The sequence below is a fragment of the Salmo salar genome, chromosome ssa12 (assembly GCF_905237065.1).
Source record: "Salmo salar chromosome ssa12, Ssal_v3.1, whole genome shotgun sequence".
In the NCBI taxonomy this organism is placed as follows: Eukaryota; Metazoa; Chordata; class Actinopteri; order Salmoniformes; family Salmonidae; genus Salmo; species Salmo salar.
The window spans coordinates 53,017,220-53,035,912 of NC_059453.1; the positions used below are offsets into that span (position 1 = coordinate 53,017,220).

The 18,693-nt window shown below is 42.6% G+C and overlaps 1 protein-coding gene and 1 long non-coding RNA gene across 4 annotated transcripts; one reads left to right on the plus strand and one right to left on the minus strand.

The window, feature by feature from the left end:
- Positions 1–578: 578 nt before the first annotated feature.
- Positions 579–4,344, minus strand: LOC123725598 (uncharacterized). Of its 2 annotated transcripts, none has more exons than XR_006758139.1 (5): positions 3,971–4,344; positions 3,114–3,422; positions 2,271–2,523; positions 1,982–2,029; positions 579–634 (listed from the first exon to the last, which is right to left on the minus strand). It is a non-coding gene; the product is annotated as an uncharacterized lncRNA (long non-coding RNA). The 2 variants fall into 2 exon arrangements; XR_006758140.1 differs by having other exon boundaries at positions 579–631; positions 3,971–4,342.
- Positions 4,345–4,948: 604 nt separating this feature from the next.
- On the plus strand, positions 4,949–10,616 carry LOC106565149 (voltage-dependent calcium channel subunit alpha-2/delta-3). Of its 2 annotated transcripts, none has more exons than XM_014131946.2 (11): positions 4,949–5,059; positions 6,288–6,349; positions 6,561–6,605; positions 6,800–6,860; positions 6,955–7,025; positions 7,186–7,261; positions 7,659–7,699; positions 7,814–7,869; positions 8,000–8,117; positions 9,228–9,338; positions 9,979–10,616. In XM_014131946.2, exons 5-11 carry the CDS (start codon positions 6,991–6,993, stop codon positions 10,205–10,207), a joined length of 666 nt encoding a protein of 221 aa, XP_013987421.1. In that variant the 5' UTR covers positions 4,949–5,059; positions 6,288–6,349; positions 6,561–6,605; positions 6,800–6,860; positions 6,955–6,990; the 3' UTR covers positions 10,208–10,616. The 2 variants fall into 2 exon arrangements, with proteins under 2 accessions (XP_013987421.1, XP_013987422.1); XM_014131947.2 differs by lacking the exon at positions 4,949–5,059 and adding an exon at positions 6,011–6,087.
- The last annotated feature ends 8,077 nt before the right edge of the window (positions 10,617–18,693 follow it).

Below are 18,693 nucleotides of genomic sequence, written 5' to 3' on the forward strand. Positions count from 1 at the left end.
CAGACCACCACCCTTCTTCTTACTGGAGGTTTATTGTTCTGTCTTGCCGATGCAGGGAAAACCCAGCCAACTGTATATGATCCATGTCCTCGTTCAGCCATGACTCGGTGAAACATAAGATACGGATGGTAAAGCAGGATTATCCACTTGCAGACGAATTCTCACCAGGCATCAGGATCTGCGGCCCCTGTATCGGCGTCTCCTCTTCATGCGAATGACGGGGCTTTGGGCCTGGTCTGTGAAGAGACGTAAATCTTTCTCCTTCAATTCATTAAAGAAAAATCTTCGCCCACGAGGAATCGCTGTTCTGATGTCCAGAAGCTCTTTTCGGTCATAAGAGACGGTGGCAGAAACATTATGTACAAAACAAATTACAAACAACGCAAAAAAACATCCAGAATAGCACAATTGGTTAGGAACCCATAAAACGGCAGCCATCCCCTCCGGCACCATTCATATTTAACACAGGTAGAACAATTTAGCGTACAAGCAGCCATGAATAAGTCTATGAGTAAACCTGTTGGAGCTTTAGTGAATTAGAGTGAACTAACAATGCAATTGCAAAGTAAGGGATACTTACTAGTTGGTCTCACTGTGATGTCAGGGGTCAAAGTAGAAGTAACAGTCGAAACTGCTGGAAAGTAATACAAGTGAATTAAGTATCTGATTACACAAGAAGAAAGGTATTTATTATTTCTGATAGAGAACAACACAACTCAGTCAGTAGAAAGATGAAATGTTCACAATTTCATAATTTGGCATATTATTATTAAAACCCAGACCCTTAAAAGCTTATGGTGTACCATGGGATGCCCCGTTAACATCCCACATAATGCTTACATGGATATTCCCTTCATTAACTTCTAGAATAGTCTCTGCCACTTATGATTGCCTGCTGTCTGTTAAATGCTCTACATTGGGTGTCACTCTAGTATGGAACCGTGAAATGCGGGTCTGGGGCACGACCTGAACTGGGATACCGTTTGGGAAAATGTATTTTTTACCTCTAAAAACCCAGCACACCAGCTTACACATTATAAGCTTATACATTGAAGTTATGCAACCACATTTAGACATTTTAAGATGAAGCTGATTCCTACTCCAATATGTGATAGATGTCATATGAATACTGTTGGAACACTAATGTTTTGGGAATGTCCTGTGGTGTCCCAGTTCTGGTCACATGTTTCAGATTTCCTTACAAACATGTGTTTCCCTGTGAAGATCCACCTTTATTTTTGTTGAATGATAACTCTTCATTTGTACTGCAACTGGTTCAGAAAATAATCATTTATGTGGCAGCAAAAAAGTTTATTCTTAGTGGATTACCCCTACAATCCTCTTGCCTCAAACATGGTTATTACATTTTCAAGATATTGGTCGTATAGAGCGATCAGTGGCCATGATAAACAAAGCTCTGGCAAATACTATTGAGGCATGGGATGTATTAACCAAAACTCTATCAGATATCAACACCTCTTGAACAAGCAATGGACCTACATGGTAAGGGAGTTGGGGGACGACATTTTATCTTCTGAGAATAATATAGAATATTTTTAATTGTAAACTTCACTTCCTTCCTGTAAATGTCTCATTTGTCTGAGAAAAGAAAGTCAGCTAGAGATGGATGCTTAACCAGAACGCTTTCTGTGGAGCTTTGACCTCCTGGGCACACGCAAGAGAGAGACTGTTTAATAACAGTTAACACACAACACAACTTATTACGCCACTAAACTAAAATCATGTGGCCACTTTGGGGTGTCAGTTGTCAAAGTAGAACTAGTAGTTGAACCTGGTGCATAGCAAAGTCATTGGATCTGATTATACAAAAATGAAGGTATTTAAATAGGTTTATTTAATTAACGAGATATAAACCTATTTTTTTTAATAAGGGGAAATTGAGAGTAAAAACCTGGGTAAAATAAATCTAGTCTATTTGTTTAGGTCCTATCTGCTAACTACAGAAAGATGACTAACACACCTGATGTAGGATTCACTGCTGTACTGGAGGTCAAAGGAGAGGTCAAACCTGGTGAGAAGAGATTACACAAGAACACACGTAAATTAATTTAAGATCTAAGGTCATTCAAATAGCAGAAAGAGAGAAGTACACGACACATTACCTACATATCAGATGGACTGAAAGTACACAAATCTGGACTGAAATTACAAGCAGCAATGAATGGGTCAATTCATAAGTTGGATGGAGCTTTAGTGAATTAATGTGAACAAAAATATACATGTAGGTTCAAATTAGTGGATCTACTTACTGGAAGTTGCTGTCACTGTGGTGTCTGGGGTCAAAGTAGAAGTAACAGTTGAAACCAGTGGGAAGCAATATGATTACACAAGAATAAGGTATTACATAATGTTGGTCTCTTAATTTTACAGGCCCATATTCTAAACCATTGACTGTACAATTTGTATTTGCAGAGATGGTCATTTAGAGGCCCAACACACCTTCTGTAGGACTCACTGTCTTGCTGGGAGGCAAAGTAGATCTAGGACCTGGAGTCATACCCACTGAGAAAACACATATTAATGAAATTAGCATTTTATTAAAGATCGTATTAATGATTATCATGTTGTTGTTGGCCTTTTTAAATTCCTTTATGACTTGTCTTTTCAAAGTGGGCAAAGTAAGACTATAAAAATCACTACGGACAGATTGCTTCTAGTCCTGGTAGATTATATTTCTCCTCATTATAGAGATGATAAGACCAATTCATAATGTGATAAAGTCTTTCAGGACAGATAAGGTGTTGATTGTTGTTGACAGTTTCCTAGAATGAAGTCACCATGTTATCTAACAGCAGAAGTATAACAGCGCATAGATATGATCTAAACACTGAACCAGTTCAACAAAGAATTTAAACTACACAACCTGGGACTCAACACCAGATCAGCCTGGGATCTGGCCCAGAATAAGGCTGTGTGGAGATCCATATGTCAAAGTGCTATGCTCCAAGGAGCGAGCGAAAGTGAGTGAGTGATTGAGTTAGTGGTGGAGGGAGGGTCAGAATTAATATAGTCATTTTAAACAAATCAAAGGGTAGTCAGATCATGAAGACCTGCAGCACTGATAGATTCTTAATGTATAGATAATGACTCACCTGTAAAGTTGTACCCATCACTGCGTGGAGAGAGAGAGTTTGGTCCTGAGCTCACTCTGTAATCACAGCTCACCTCCCTACTCCTCACTGACTGTAGACTTCTAAAAAGATCATTCTCCTCCACAGAGAATTGACAGAACCAGCATTTGGAATCTGTGTGTTTCGTCTTCCAGATGTGTGCTTTTATAAGATGCTTACTCTGCTCTCCAACATACAGGTTACAGGTGGTGTCATAACTGACAGAGCCAGGAATTAAACAGGTGATGATGAAGTTCTCTTTCAGACTGACTGTAATATTTGGTTTCTGACCTGTTGGGAGAGGACAACGACTTAATGAAGTACAAGGCACACTATTCTGCATATAAAAATATACTGTAGAGCCTACAGTCTTTCACAATGCAAGTTCAAATCATGATGGTCATAAACATGACATGGACTTGTGATTTGTTTAACTATTTTGAATTAACTTGGACTGTGATTTAAAAACATTAATTAAAATTAATTGATTTGTTCAAAATAAGTTAGCTATAAATTAAGTATTTGTCCAATGGGCACAGACGTCAGTTCCACACCTAGTGTTGATTTACATTTGATTGAGTTGTCAGATAATGTGAATTCAAAGTGAAATCAACAACATTTCAGCCATGTCATTAGATTTAGGTTCAAGTTGGGTGAAAAAAAGACCAACATTCCCAAAATTATTTTGGCAAATCCAATACATTTTCCACATTGATTTAATGTCATCAGAAGAAAAACTATTTTTTGTAGAAAAGACAGTTTTTGCCCATACTAACAAGTCTGCACTTAAAAAATGTACATATAATACATATTTCTGTATTTTTATGGAAGTATCTTACCTATAATAATGTATTTATCACTGCGGGGAGACAGAGAGTGTGATCCTGTGTTCACTCTATAGTCACAGCTCACATCTCTCTCCAACTGCAGATGCCTGAACAGATCATTCTTGGTAACATTGAAGGTACAGAATAGTTTGGATAATGCTGTGTTAAATGTCCTGACCCAAGCCTCTTTGTAGGCCTGAGTCTGGTCTCCAGTGTACAGGTTACAGCTATGACCATCACTGACAGACTCAGGAAGTACACAAATAATGGTGATGTCATGAGAAGATTCGTCATTGACACTAATGTCTGGTTTCTGCAGTTCCCCTGTGAGGAGAACACATCAATAACTGTCCATACTGTAGGTTCATGAGAAAACAAACCTCTTTCTGTACTAGATAAATAAAAGAGTAAGAAACAAATCGTTTGTATATGTTAACTTGACATTACATATTCCAATCTGATTCCAGTGAGCCAATCAGATCAGTGTATTCATAAAAATAATACTATTTTACCAAGAATAGTGATAGGCGCAGGATGACTGTGCGTCGATGGATAGTGAGTCTCTACTGTGTAATGACATCTCAGTTTGATGTCAGACGCAGAGACGTGACTTCAACAAAAAGAAGGACACTGTAATCGGTGTTCTTCTTTCAACTCTCCCCGGGACCGTACAAACAAAGGCCAGGGTAATGGCTCTCAAAAAAATAATATAAATAATAAAATAACAGTTGGTGCTAAACCTATAACAGGGAATCCTACTGTCCTGGAATTCATCATAGTCATAGTCTCTGGCTCATAACCACTCTCCCCCCTCTGCCCCTTCAGGGAGCACAAACAATAACCAGTCAATTGGCCTCAGGTGAGCTCATCAGTAGTGGCTGTACTGTGGCCCACCTCCAGCAGAGGGCGGAGTCGGACCACTTGACCCGGCTGATCCCTCACACACCCTAAAGCCAAAGGTTTGTTGCCAGCTGAGATCACGCGGTAATCTTGCATGGCGACTACTACGGAGTATGGGGACAAGGGAGTGACTTCTGGAAAATGTGGATTTAAACGTTTATTTTTACCACAGTTCACACATTTTATAGCCCGTACCGATCGGTAAGGCATTCCGTATTATAGATTTGTCTTGTGACTGGAAAGGTTTCACGGAAATAGGTCAATCAGAGGGGCTGATTAATATGTTTTCGGGGTACGGGATGTCACCTGCACTGACAGGAGACTAGATTAATGTGTACAAGTCTCACTGAGCGAAGAGGCTAACTACACCCTATATCAGAGACACAGATACACCGAATCGTCATGGTAAAACCTATCAGAGACACACTGAATCGCCATGACAACCCACAGAGATACAGTACACAGGGTTAACTAAAGATATCTATTGAGTGGGGTGTGGGGGTGGAAAATAGGCTACAGATGAAATTCAACCACAAGTTAGGGAGAGTGAGCTATTGTATATTAGAGAAGCTGGGTTGTTGTACAGCTCATCTCTCTCACTGCTGTCTGTAATTAATGTGCCCCACTTTCTTCCCACTGAGGGAAAGAGAGGATCAGGATCTCACTGTTGTTCCCTGTTGTCTACCAGCCTCTACCTTCCTCTAACTGCTGTCATCACTTAGTCTGTTGTAAAATATCCCTCCTTTACTGTCACCTCCCCTGTTTAATACTATAACCTCCTCCAACAATCCCTGTCCCCAGAGGTTCTGTAGTGCTAGTACCAGAACAGGTTTTTATTTCATAAGAACACATCCCTCTCTCTGTGTCAGAATCACTTCTAACATCCTGGTTGTAGACTACTGATGGGATTCCATCACTGAGTGTAGTGCTGTGGGTTGCTATTGCCTGCTGAAGGCTGTGGGTATGGCGCCATCTTTTGGCTAGAAAATGATTATTCCCTTTTGTTTCTGTGACTTGGTTTTCCAGTTGTGATTATGCTGAGGTGCTGAGGGTGGAATGGAATATATAGTGTATTTTATAAGATCTATTGAAATAGTAGGAATTGTTATTTTCCATTTACAAAACATTTGTTGATTGAGGCTAATGTTCAGGAAATGAGAATAAGAGCGTGGTTTTGGCCAGCACTGCCATACAACTGCTGGATGACAGGAAGTCACCTATTGTTGCTTGTAAGCTCCCTGAAAAGCCCCTAACTTCTCCCTTAACTTCTCCCTAACATAGAGAGCTACTGTACCTGTTATAGGCTTGTAACTATAAAGCCCCCTCTGAAGACATGTGAAGAAACTCTTTAATACATGTTTAATTCCTCTTCTAGATGAACAGTGTGCTGACTGTGTTCTGTTTGTGTTTTTGTTAAAACCCACTATAGCCGTTGGGATTCAGATGAAGCTGGATTTCTTTCAGAGGAAGTTCTGGACCGCTAGTAGACAGGTAGACACACACACACACACACACACACACACACACACACACACACACACACACACACACACACACACACACACACACACACACACACACACACACACACACACACACACACACACACACACACACAACACACACCACACAATATCCAGTGCTGTGAGACATGCTTTATGGATTATTCTAATAATTTATTCATCTTATTGATTCGATCCAGTGTGCTGCTCTGGATGGGAAGTGCACCATTAGCTGTGATAATGAGGTAAGACCAGACAGTAGGTGTCTGTCACTGACTCATGCTACTTCCTGTTTCTTAGCCCGTTGTCCGTGTCTCAGCTTTTCTACTTCCTGTCTGTACTGTCTGCGACCTTTCTCTGTTTCCTCTCAGTATTGAATTATTAAATGATGTCATGCTTTGAAGATCTGAATTAATGTTCCTTTCTTTCTATCTAACAGGACATTAAGTGTTACCTTATAGACAACAACGGATTTATTCTGGTCAGAGGACTACTCTCAGGTACCATTAATAATATACTAAATATGTGTGCGTATTGTCCTGTAGCTCCCCTGGTTCTTAGTATTTGCCTTTAAATAAACATCTTCTTCCTCAGACGGGGCTGTTCTTTGGAGAGGTGGAGAGTGCTGTTATGAACAAGCTGCTTCTCATGGGCTCCTTCAAAAGGTTAGAGGAGAAATCATGTTACAGTCATTACCCTGAACACACACACACACACACACACACACACACACACACACACACACACACACACACACACACACACACACACACACACACACACACACACACACACAATGAATGGTCTATTTTCTCCTCTCTCTAGGATCACTCTGTATGACTACCAGGCTCTCTGTAGAGAGTATGCTGGCAGCAGTGACAGCGCACGCTCTTTATCACATGTAAGTACTGCCCCTAAATATTATCACATGTAAGTACTTCCCCTAAATATTTTCACATGTAAGTACTGCCCCTAAATATTATCACATGTAAGTACTGCCCCTAAATATTGTCAAATGTAAGTACTGTCCCTAAATATTGTCACATGTACGTACTGTCCCTAAATATTATCACATGTACGAACTGTCCCTAAATATTATCACATGTAAGTACTGTCCCTAAATATTTTCACATGTAAGTACTGTCCCTAAATATTTTCACATGTAAGTAATGTCCCTAAATATTTTCACATGTAAGTACTGTCCCTAAATAGTATCACGTGTACGTACTGTCCCGAAACTACTCATCAGACTTACATACATCCAGTCAATACTAATTATTTAATGTCTTCTCTCCCAGCCCTTCTCCATAGTGAAATGGCTCCTGACCAAACTTGTCATGTGAGAATAATAAAATAATCACCTTGATACGATAAAATGAGATGCACTGATTATCAACCACAGTACATATTATTGTATTATTATATCAATGTATGTTTGTGTTTTCCTCATCAGTTTCCTGCTGGAGTTCAACCTTTACAGCTGGTGGCATGTTGATCTCTCAGTCAAAGGTCAGTGTGTGCAAGAATATACCTTGAGGTGGTGTGTGTGTGTGTGTGTGTGAGTGCTTGTACACATGCATGTGTGTGTGTGAGTCTTTCGTGTCTTTATTATGTTAAGATTTACATGTCCCATTTCCAGCCCAAAAGTCGAGGGGTAAGACCATGATGGTGCCATGTGACACGGAGTACCCTGCCTTCGTCTCTGAGCGTACCATCAAAGAGACCACGGGAAACATCGACTGTGAGGGCTGTGCCAGGTACTTGTAACACAGTTCCCTTACCTGTGTATTAGGCACCGATAAACTCACTTAACCTGTGTGTTGATGGTGTATACACAATACAGGGTAATTTCATGCGTTAGTTCTGGGATAGGCGCCCCGCTAGCGGGACAACTTACGGTGAAACTGGAGGACGCGCAATTCAAATAAATAATCATAAACATTATGGATATTAAACATTTAGGTACATACAAGCGTCTTATATCAGTTGAAAGCTTAAATTCTTGTTAATCTAACTGCACTGTCCGATTTACAGTAGGCTTTACAGCGAAAGCATGCCATGTGATTGTTTGAGGACGACGTCCCACATCAAAATATTTTGCCACCGGCACAGGTTTCATAAATTCACAAATAGCGATTAAATATTCACGTACTTTTTGAAAATCTTCCTCTGATTTGTCATCCAAAAGGTCCCAGCTATAACATGTAGTGTCGTCTTGTTAGATAAAATCCTTCTTTATATCCCAAAAAGTATTTTTAGTTGGCGCCATCGATTTGAGTAATCCACTCGTTCAACATGCCAAGATAGGAATCCAAAAATCTACCCCTAAACTTTGTTTCAACAAGTCAAAATAAGTTTCTATTTAATCCTCAGATACCCTAAAATCGAATTAAATTATACACGAATTTCCAAGTCTGTGTCCCTGTAGTAAAACTCATTATTCTTACTCGTTTTGGAAGAAACAAGCCTGAAACCTTGAACAAAGACTACTGACACCCAGTAGAAGCCATAGGAATTGCATACTGGGAGCTAGATTTCATTATTTCCCTATACGTTCCATTTTAATAGCATGGGCTCTCTCAAAAAAAACATTGTTTTTTCTATGGATTTTCTCCTACCATATCTATTGTGTTAGTCTCCTACATTATTTAATCATTTCTACAAACTTCAAAGTGTCTTCTTTCCAATGGTACCAATTATATGCATATCCTGGCTTCAGGGCCTGAACAACAGGCAGTTTACTTTGGGCACGTCAGTCAGATAGGAAGTGGAGAAAATAGGGGCCTAGCCTTATGTTAAAAGCATCAACTGAATCAACTCAACTCTCTCTCTCTCTTTCTTTCTCCTTCAACTCAACTCTCCCTCAGATCTTTTGTAATTCAGCAGATTCCCAGCAGTAATCTCTTCATGGTTGTCGTGGACAACAAGTGTGACTGCAGCTCTGCCCCCCTGGTTTCCATGGATCCCATCGAGATTATGTATATCCTTTACTAACCCTCAATAAGTTTGAGTGTATTTTTAGTACAAAGCTTTTGTGAGTGTTTTTTAGTATAAATGTTTTGTAAGTAGATGGGTTTTGTAAGTTAACTGTAAGTGAACTCTGAACTTAGACTTTAGTGTTCTGAGAGCGTGAATAGCTTCTTCATTGTCAAAGGTATTAATACATGTCTCATACATGTAGGTATTTAGGAAGCGTGCATTACTGTTTGGTTGTCTCATCATGCTAGAATGATGTTGCAGAAACGGTCACCACAGTATCAGTTAAATGTATCTGAGGTGTCTGAGGTGTGGTTCATCATCAGTATTTCTATAACCCCTTTGCACACAATGAGTCTCTGAAATGTGATAGGCTGAAGTTTCAGAAAGACAGAAAGTGGCCAGAATCGTGTCATCCTTTTCACCCCGAGGTACGCAGTGTGTAGATATGTGTGCGTCTGCGTCACAATTCTGTGATTACACGGAAAGTACATGAACGCCTGTTTATGAGTGTTTAATAACATGACATTAAGCATATATGTGACCATCTGTATATTGTCTGAAGCATATAGATATATAGTGTATGTATTAATTCATTTCTATGGTCTGAAACTCCTGTGATACCCCATGTGTCTGATGCAGGAGAATGCCATGGAGTGTGGAGGAGCAGCAGGCCTCTCTGCCCCCCTTACAGCAGCACTGCTCCCCCTACTGGCCACACTCATTAGCAGGTGACCACACCGCCCTTGAGGCCCACCGTCCTGGACCCAACAATGGACCTAACACTGGAGAGATTGATAGACAGGCGCACCATCAAATGCTGACAACGCACAGGGAGCCTCGCCAACAAGAAGTACTTGCTCACAACTAACTGAGTTGCTTATTACCAACAGAGTGACGTACCAATTGTAAAGCATCTCCCTGACCAGCAGAGAAATAAGAAATTAGACATTGTTCAAGAGAAACAGAACAATATTCCAAGGGGAAAACAATATGGACATTAGACCGAACAAATATACCTGCGAGCAGCAATGAACGGGTTTCACAGGATGACAGAAAGGACACAAGATCAGTTGGATAACAAAGCCAGCCCTCTGTGATGTAGGAACTATCTTCCTTTATGTGCAGTCAATGAAAGCATTACCATGTTGATTTAAATTTCAGTTGGTTCACTCCACATTAGCGTTCCTAAATACTTCAATACACTCTCACAGCTGTAGTACGCTGACTGCAAGCGGCAGGACAGGATTTTACAGAATAAAATATCCACTTTTCCCTAACATGGGCAACAATATGTGATTATACAGATATACTAATCACAATATTTGACATAATTTATTTGCATGAGACAAAGTCCACTTGATCAATAGTTATTGCTCTAGTATCATATGGTGGCACTGGTGACGATGAGATCTATAGTGCCACCATTTGGTCTGGTGCAGCCATCTAAGGTTGCAGTGACTTCATATTCACATAGCTTCTATGGACATACATAAGGTTTACATACCACATTTCATTGCCCCTTGTCCATCGGCTCAGTTCTTGTAGCCAGTTGCCCATGGTGGAATTATCTGCAGGGCTTGACATTAACTCTTTCTGCCACTTGTCCTTCATACAAGTAAGACAGATTTTTTACTTGTCCGAACGGTTAAGGAGAACTGGCCAAAACCTCCCTCTGTTAAGGTGAGAGCAATGCAGATAATTGCAAAGCCTACAAGTCCAGCGTTCATCAAAGCACAGCTTCCCTGCCACGACCTGCCTACACTCTCGGCTCTGTCTTATATCAGTTTCTCAGAGTTTTGGTCAGAGTCTTGTAAGCAGGCACAGGTGTGAGCAATTAGTTAATGATTTTGTGATATCTTCCCTTACAAGCTGTCCTACAGCTTCACCACACTATCCCCATCCTGGGTGGAAAAGACCATCCCTGAGTTTTTCCAAAGCCATGTGGTACCTTTGGACTACGCTGGTGGCTGCCAGTCTTGCACTGGTCATGCTCCCCGAGACAGTTGGGCTCCCGTTGACCTTCCTCCCACTGAAAGAGATGCTGCTGGTGCTTCCCGTTGCTGAAGAATGCCGGAAGTACTGTCTCATAGATGCTGGAGGTCAGATGACGCCTATCGTGTGCTAGATGCAGCTGGCAACAGCAGCCCTGGATGCAGAACAGCGTCTCTCCGGGATAATCCACAGCCGACTGGAACCCCGGCCTGTGATAACCCAACTGGGTCATGGGTTGACCTCCAGTTGGTGGGAAGGCCTGCGAGGTTGGGCAGGAAATCTCTCTCTCTCCCACCTAGCTGGGTCGTACCGGAGTCTCTGCAAATGATCAAGGAACAAAGGGTTAGGAAGCACCACAGTTTAAGGACCTCTCTCCATCCAGTTCTATACGGCAGAGGACATCTAAAACCTGCTCTATCACTTGGAAAGGGTGTTTGTAGCACCTCTGTAACTTAGGACATACCCCCCGCTTCTTAGCCTTATTTCGAACCCAAACCAATTCAACCACAGATTAATATAGATAATTGGCACGAAAATCAAAGTTAACTTTCTGCTGACCGGAGGCATTAGCTTGGTGTCTTTTCACTGACCGCACTAATGTAGACAAAGTGTCATCCAGCCACAATACATATTCACTGACAGATGTACAATTTTTCCTGTGATCTATGTCAAGCATCACATCGACTAGAAGAACAATTTCTTAACCAAACAGCACTTTGAATGGGTTGAACCCGGTACTTGCATGAAAACGACTATGATAGACCATCATGACATACGGTAGAAGAACATCCCAGTTCAACACACTGTCCCCCATCCTGGATGGAAAAGACCGTCCATGAGTCACTCCGAAGCCATGTGGTAACTTTGGACCACGCTAGTGGCTTCCGGCGTCGCACTGCTCGTGCTCCCTGAGAAAGTTGGGCTCCCATTGACCTCCCTCCCATTGAAGGAGACGCTGTTGGCGCCTCCCATTGCTGAAGAAGACCGGAAGACCCCTCTCGTGGATGCTGGAGGCCAGATGACCTCTCTCGTGTGCTAGATGCGAGCGAGCAACCCATCTGACTGGGGATGATAAGCAGAGGTTTGAGATTTATGGATGTTCAACACATCCACAAACTCCTCTGTCCATTTTGAGATATAATCTCAGTCTACCAGGATGTACTTTTCCCGTTGGCGGTGTTAGTGAGTGGACCCAAGATATCCACTGCTATACGTTCACACGGCCAAGAGGTGACAGACAGGTTTAGGGGTGCACAGAACGGCCGCCCTTGGGGTTTACGGGACGTGCAGTCCACACACTCCTTACACCATTTTTCTACATTGTCAAACCACCCCGTCCAGTCGAAACGATCTTTGGCTTTCCCCTGTAGCTTTTGCACTCCTAAATGACCCCCTGTTGTTGTGCTATGTACCATGTCCAAAACTGTAGGCGCCACAGCTTTGCGGAGGACCACTTGTATCTTACAAATGGCATCAGAATTAGGCAAGGGGACACGCACTAAACTCAGCCCTTGCACCTGAAGCTGATCCCATACTGGCGCATATTAAGGCTTGATTACTCTACCTCCCTGCGCTTGTCCCCTATACTGTACTTCTTGTAAGCTAGAGGAGAAGGCGTATTTCCGCGTCTTCTTGTTGGGCTTCTGCCAAGTCATCCCCCACCCCTGCTTCCTGTTCTAGCCATGCCAGCTGGTTGACATGCATCAATGCGCAAACCACAGGGCACTGATCAGAGGGAGGGCTTGACGCAACACAGGGTACGACAGAGAATGCTGGTAGCCTCGACAGAGTGTCTGCACTCGCATGCTGCTTTCCGGGACGGTGCACAATCTTATACTGAAAATTAGCCAACTGTTCCACCCACCGAGCTAGCTGCCCTTCTAAACCTTGAAAGTTGTGCAACCATCGTAGGGAGATGTGGTCTGTACGCAGAATGAACTCTTTGCCTAAGAGGTCATGTTTGAAGTATCTTCTTGAAAGTAACCATGCCCAACAGCTCCTTCTTCGTTGTAGCATACTTGCATTCTTGCTTTGTCAGAGCTCGACTAGCATATGCTACCACACACTCCAATCCTTTCTTCTTTGATATGGTACAGCTCCTATTCCTTCATTGTTATCATCGGTCTCTAGGCTAAAGGTCTTGTTAGGATCTGGGTAGGACACGACTGATGCGGTAGTGAGGCTAGCTTTCAACTGCGTGAATGCCCGCTGGCAGTTTTCCCACCATTGAAACTGTCTTCCTTTCTCAGTAAGCTGATGCAGAGAGGGGCAAGATTTACCTGGTGCAGCTCGGAAAGAACTTCATCCAAATGGAGGAGATGTTCTTGAACGGTACGACCGGACACAATAAGGTCATCCAAATCAACTAAACGGGTGGTCTACTGTGAATCTGCTAGGACTACATCCATCAACCTCTGGAAGGTACTAGGTGCATTGCATAAACCAAAAAGTAAAACATTGAATTCAAATACCGTTTTTGATCTGTCTTTGGGGTCCAACCCGACTGTCTCGAGGGTGGAGAACCAGCGAGCCTTGTTCAAACTGTCAAGAGCATCGTCAATTCTCAGGAGCAGGTAAGCATCTTTCTCAGTGACATCATTGAGTCTCTTTTTTTTTACCAGAATGACAGGGGCTGTCCAGGAGCTACATGAGGGGCAGATGACGCCATGCTTTAGCATCTGCTAAATGTTGTATACGGCTTCCTGTTGCAGTTGGAGGGGGATCCTGCACGGGGCCATTTTAATGGGTTTTGCGTTACCGGTATCTATCTGATGCATTGTAAGGTGAGTTTGCCCTAGATCTGTATCTCTTGTACTAAAAACAGAAGTGTGCCGATGGAGCAGTTCACGAATGGAATGATTTCGGCGCGTTCAAAACGTCTCTTTTCCAAACTAAATTGCGCCACAATGGTGTTTACAGACCAGGAAGGGGTGATGCCCTCTTCACTCCGCTTTTCGAAGTCCACTGTTTCACTATCTACCTCCACCTCAGTGAACAGAGTGGCAATTTCCATGCCCCGTTTTAGAATCTTGTTCTCATCAGTCATATTAATTACACGTACTGGGATAACCCCCTGGTCAATTGTACACACGACGTGAGCCACCTTGACATCACAATGGTTGAGCAAAGAGGAAGAGGGTTCCAGCATACCTTTGGTGTACTTCTTGGGAAGACCTTCAACTGCCCACGGGATAATTCCTTCGCAGTGGGGTGAGACTACTGTATCATAGTGAACAGTAACAAGTTTGGGTTGGTTAGCATCATACAACAACAAGAGAGGTAGCTTCTTTCCCATTAGTCGGTATCATCTTCCTCCATATCAATCACATCCCCAAATGTAGCTAGAAAGTCAGTGCCAAGCAAAATGTCTTAGGGCAGGATATCCACCATAAGAATTCAGTAACTACAGCTAAAGACTCAAATTGACAAATGGTCTGCCAACGGCTCAGGATCTCAATTTCCCGCCCATTAGCTACAGCAACTTAGCCCTGGTAACCCATCAACTCAGTGTCTCCATTAGTTATTTTTAGCTATGGAAACAATTGAAGCTTGAGCCCCGGTATCAACTGGTAGACGATAGTCCCACCCACTTAGTTTAGCATTGAGGTACACCCTAGAAGTGTTCTTGTCACATGGAGAGGCCAGCCTAGAAGGAGGAGGAAGGGGGGGGCGAGCATTTGGCCTGCCGTGCACACCCGCTCTAGTTTCCCGGCAGGTAGGGGCAGTTTCTTCTCATATGACGGTTACATCCACATTCCTAGCAGAATTTGCTTCGGCCTCTGTTCACTCGGTCATAAGCAAACCCGCTTTGTTCCCTAGTAGCGGGCCTAGCAGACCGAAGACTGACACGCCAGTCCCCACTACATACATAATCAATAACATGATCACGTGTAAACATGTTGTTTCGTTATCCAGGCTGTTTCGTTATGCAGCCTCCTCCTAGCCAGGAAGTTAGCACAGTTCCCATTGTGACTGTCACAAGGGTCTAAACATTTCCCAATAGCATTTTTCAACTGTGTGTAGTCACTTCTATCCTCAACGGAGAGACCGCTATAAATGTCTCGAGCCCGCCCCGATAGTAACAAAGACATATATTTTAACTTGAGCCCGTAATTCCAATTGTTTACCTTGGCAGCCATTTCCAACTGTCCAGCCCAAACAGACCATTCCAGCCCCAGACCGGTAAATGTTTCTGGCATAAAGACAGGGCACACCGACTGCATGTTGGGGGGAAGGGGCTGACCATTATATGGGACGGGGGCTGCGATCTGGGACGCACCTGTGCCTAAGTTTGTGTCCTCATGGTCTGACATACTGTATATCCCACCACTGTAATAAAGCTCGCTAGACCACCTGATAGGTGGGGCAAGTACTGGATTGAGCAGATTACTGTGAGCCACCATCTTTGTTTGATTGGTATGGTATGGTCCAGCGAGGTTAGGACACCAACACTCAACACAGATATAGAAAACAATGATCTTTATTAACGACACCATTTCATAAGACAGGGTGCGTGAAATGCTAGGTGACCGTATAAATTCATAGAACCCCTTACTTTGAGCTACACACTCTGGAATCCCCTTTCTGTTTGCCCCACATACCCTACGTTATATTTTAAAAACATTTAACAAGACTAGGCCAACGAAAGAGGACATCTGACATGACATTGAACGTTTAAATGCAATATTTATACTCACCGAAAGCTGAGACTCCCCTCTCTTTAAAAACAGTAACAGTAGTTGTTTTAAAAACAGTGTTTAAGCTGCGATTACATTTTGAAATCTTGCTCAACTGTCATGTGCTTGCACTTTCAGAATGAGCCTCTCCTTTCACTCCGTGCACAAAGTAGGGAGAGAGAGTGAGAGCACACAGCAAAATAGGGACAGAACATAGGACATGACAATAATACATGCTGCTAATGGCTAAATATACTGAACAAAAATATAAACGCAACATGCAACAATTTCTAATATTTTACTGAGTTACAGTTCATATAAGGAAATCAGTCAACTGAAATATATTCATTAAGCCCTAATCTATGGATTTCACATGACTAGGAATACAGATATGCATATGTTGGTCACAGATACCTTAAAGGTAGGGGCATGGATCAGAAAACCTTTCACTATGTGGTGCAACCACCATTTCCGTCATGTAGCGCGACACATCTCCTTCGCATAGAGTTGTTCAGGCTGTTGATTGTGTCCTGTGGAATATTGTCCCCCTCCTCTTCAATGGCTGTGCGAAGTTTCTGGATATTGGCCGGAACTGGAACACGCTGTCGTACAAGTTGATCCAGAGCATCCCAAACGTTCTCAGTGGGTTACATGTCTGGTGAGCATGCAGGCCATGGAAAAATTGGGACGTTTTCAGCTTTCAGGAATTGTGTAGAGATCCTTGCGACAAGGGGCCGTGCATTATGATGCTGAAACATGAAGGCGGTGGATGAATGGCACGACAATGGGCCTCAGGATCTCGTCATGGCATCTCTGTGCATTCAAATTGCCATCGATAAAAATGCAATTGTGTTCATTGTCCGTAGCTTATGCCTACCCATACCATAACCCCAGCGCCACCATGGGGCACTCTTTTCACAATGCTGACATTAGCAGACTGCACACCCACACAATGCAATACATGTGGTCTGCGTTGTTAAAGGTCGGTTGGACGTACCGCTAAATTCTCTAAAACAGAGATATTAATGTTAAATTCTCTGTAAACAGCTTGTGTGGAAAGACCATCTTGCAGTCAGCATGACGATGGCACACTCCCTCAAAACTTTAGACATCTGTGGCATTGTGTTGTGTGACAAAACTGCACATTTTAGAGTGGACTTTTATTGTCCCAGCACAAGGTGCAGCTGTGTAATGATCATGCTGTTTAATCAACTTCTTGATACGCCACACCTGTCAGGTGGATGGATTATATTGGCAAATGACAAATACTCATTAACAGAGATGTAAACTAATTTGTGCACAAAATTTGAGAGAAATAAGCTTTTTGTGTGTATGGAAAGTTTCTGGGATTTGTTTTATTTCAGCTCATGAAACATGGGACCAACACTTTACATGTTGCCTTTATGTTTTTGTTCAGTGTAGTTAAACACTGACGTAAGTAGCCAGACTAGGCTACATTATATGGTTTGAATTGGCTATCTATTTATTATTATTTCTTCTATAGGCTAGCTTACCTGCTGCTGCAATGCCTCTCTCTCCTTGAGCAACAGCCCCTCGACTTTCAAGACCAAACAAACCCTGTTTGCTGACCAACAATCTGCTATAACTGGGCAAATAACTCACTAACTAGCAAGGAATAGCAACGAATGTGCACAGGTGTCTAAACACGGATCTAGTTTTAAATTCAAACCCACTGGCACCTGAAGCCCCCATGAGATCCCAAATCTAGAAGCAGTTTAGCTAACGCATTAGCTAGCTAGCAAAATGCTAATTCTGTTTAACAAGAAAACAGCTGAGATTCCACAAACACTGTAGCTAGCTAGCAAGGCCTCCTCAGCAGCAATGTTATTAAGTGTCATTGAAGTTGGTGGTCACTACTGGTTTCAGATGACGAGTAAAACTCTCCGCCATGTTTGGTGTTTTGGTAAGGGCTCAGAGTGACGTCACGCACCAAAGAAGCCTCAAAACCAATCACGACAGATAAGGAACAGGGAATTGTTAATTGTTTCCTTGTTTTTTGAATCAAATGAATACATATTTTGATGCTCCTGGACACATAATCAGTGATGTAACCTGGAGTCATAGGGTGTTTCGGGTCAACATCACACACCCTCGCGCAGGCGACCCAACCAAGGTTGATCAGATCCTGACTTGTCTCCAGGTAGCATTACGCTGCTCCCAATGGATCTCCTCTCTTGATCCAGGGACATTGTGCTGCTGATGGCTTTTCTCCTCTTCACTCCCTTGATGCAAAGTGTGCTGCAGGCTCTGTAGAGGGATTGCCCAGCAAAACCCTTGGAGCCTACCTCGATAGGCATGCACCTAGCCTTCCAACCCTGCTTCTGAAAGTCGATGACCAGTCCCTCATACCTTGCCCTCTTCCTCTCGTACGCCTCCTGAAGACGATCTTCCCAAGGGACTGACAGCTCAAAAATAATGATGGTCTTTGTGGACTCTGAGACCAGGGTTATGTCTGGTCTCATGGTTGTCTTGACAATGTGCTACAGGAAACTTTGTATGTAGGTGTCCTTCCTCATGCTGCACACATTTTCACTTGATTTTCACTTGATTGTGTGTTTTGGATCATTGTCTTGCTGCACGTTTGATGTTGATAGGCCATTGTGAAGTGGATTTACAAAGGATTTAAATGGACATGTCAAGTCTGATTTCAAGATTTATCAATAAC

Excerpts from the sequence above, each read along its gene's own strand:
- LOC106565149 (XM_014131946.2), top strand. The coding sequence starts at position 6,991 with ATGAACAAGCTGCTTCTCATGGGCTCCTTCAAAAG. Across the intron at positions 7,700-7,813 it reads CTCCTGACCAAACTTGTCAT|TTTCCTGCTGGAGTTCAACC; the intron begins GTGAGAATAATA and ends TTTCCTCATCAG. Across the intron at positions 8,118-9,227 it reads GACTGTGAGGGCTGTGCCAG|ATCTTTTGTAATTCAGCAGA; the intron begins GTACTTGTAACA and ends ACTCTCCCTCAG.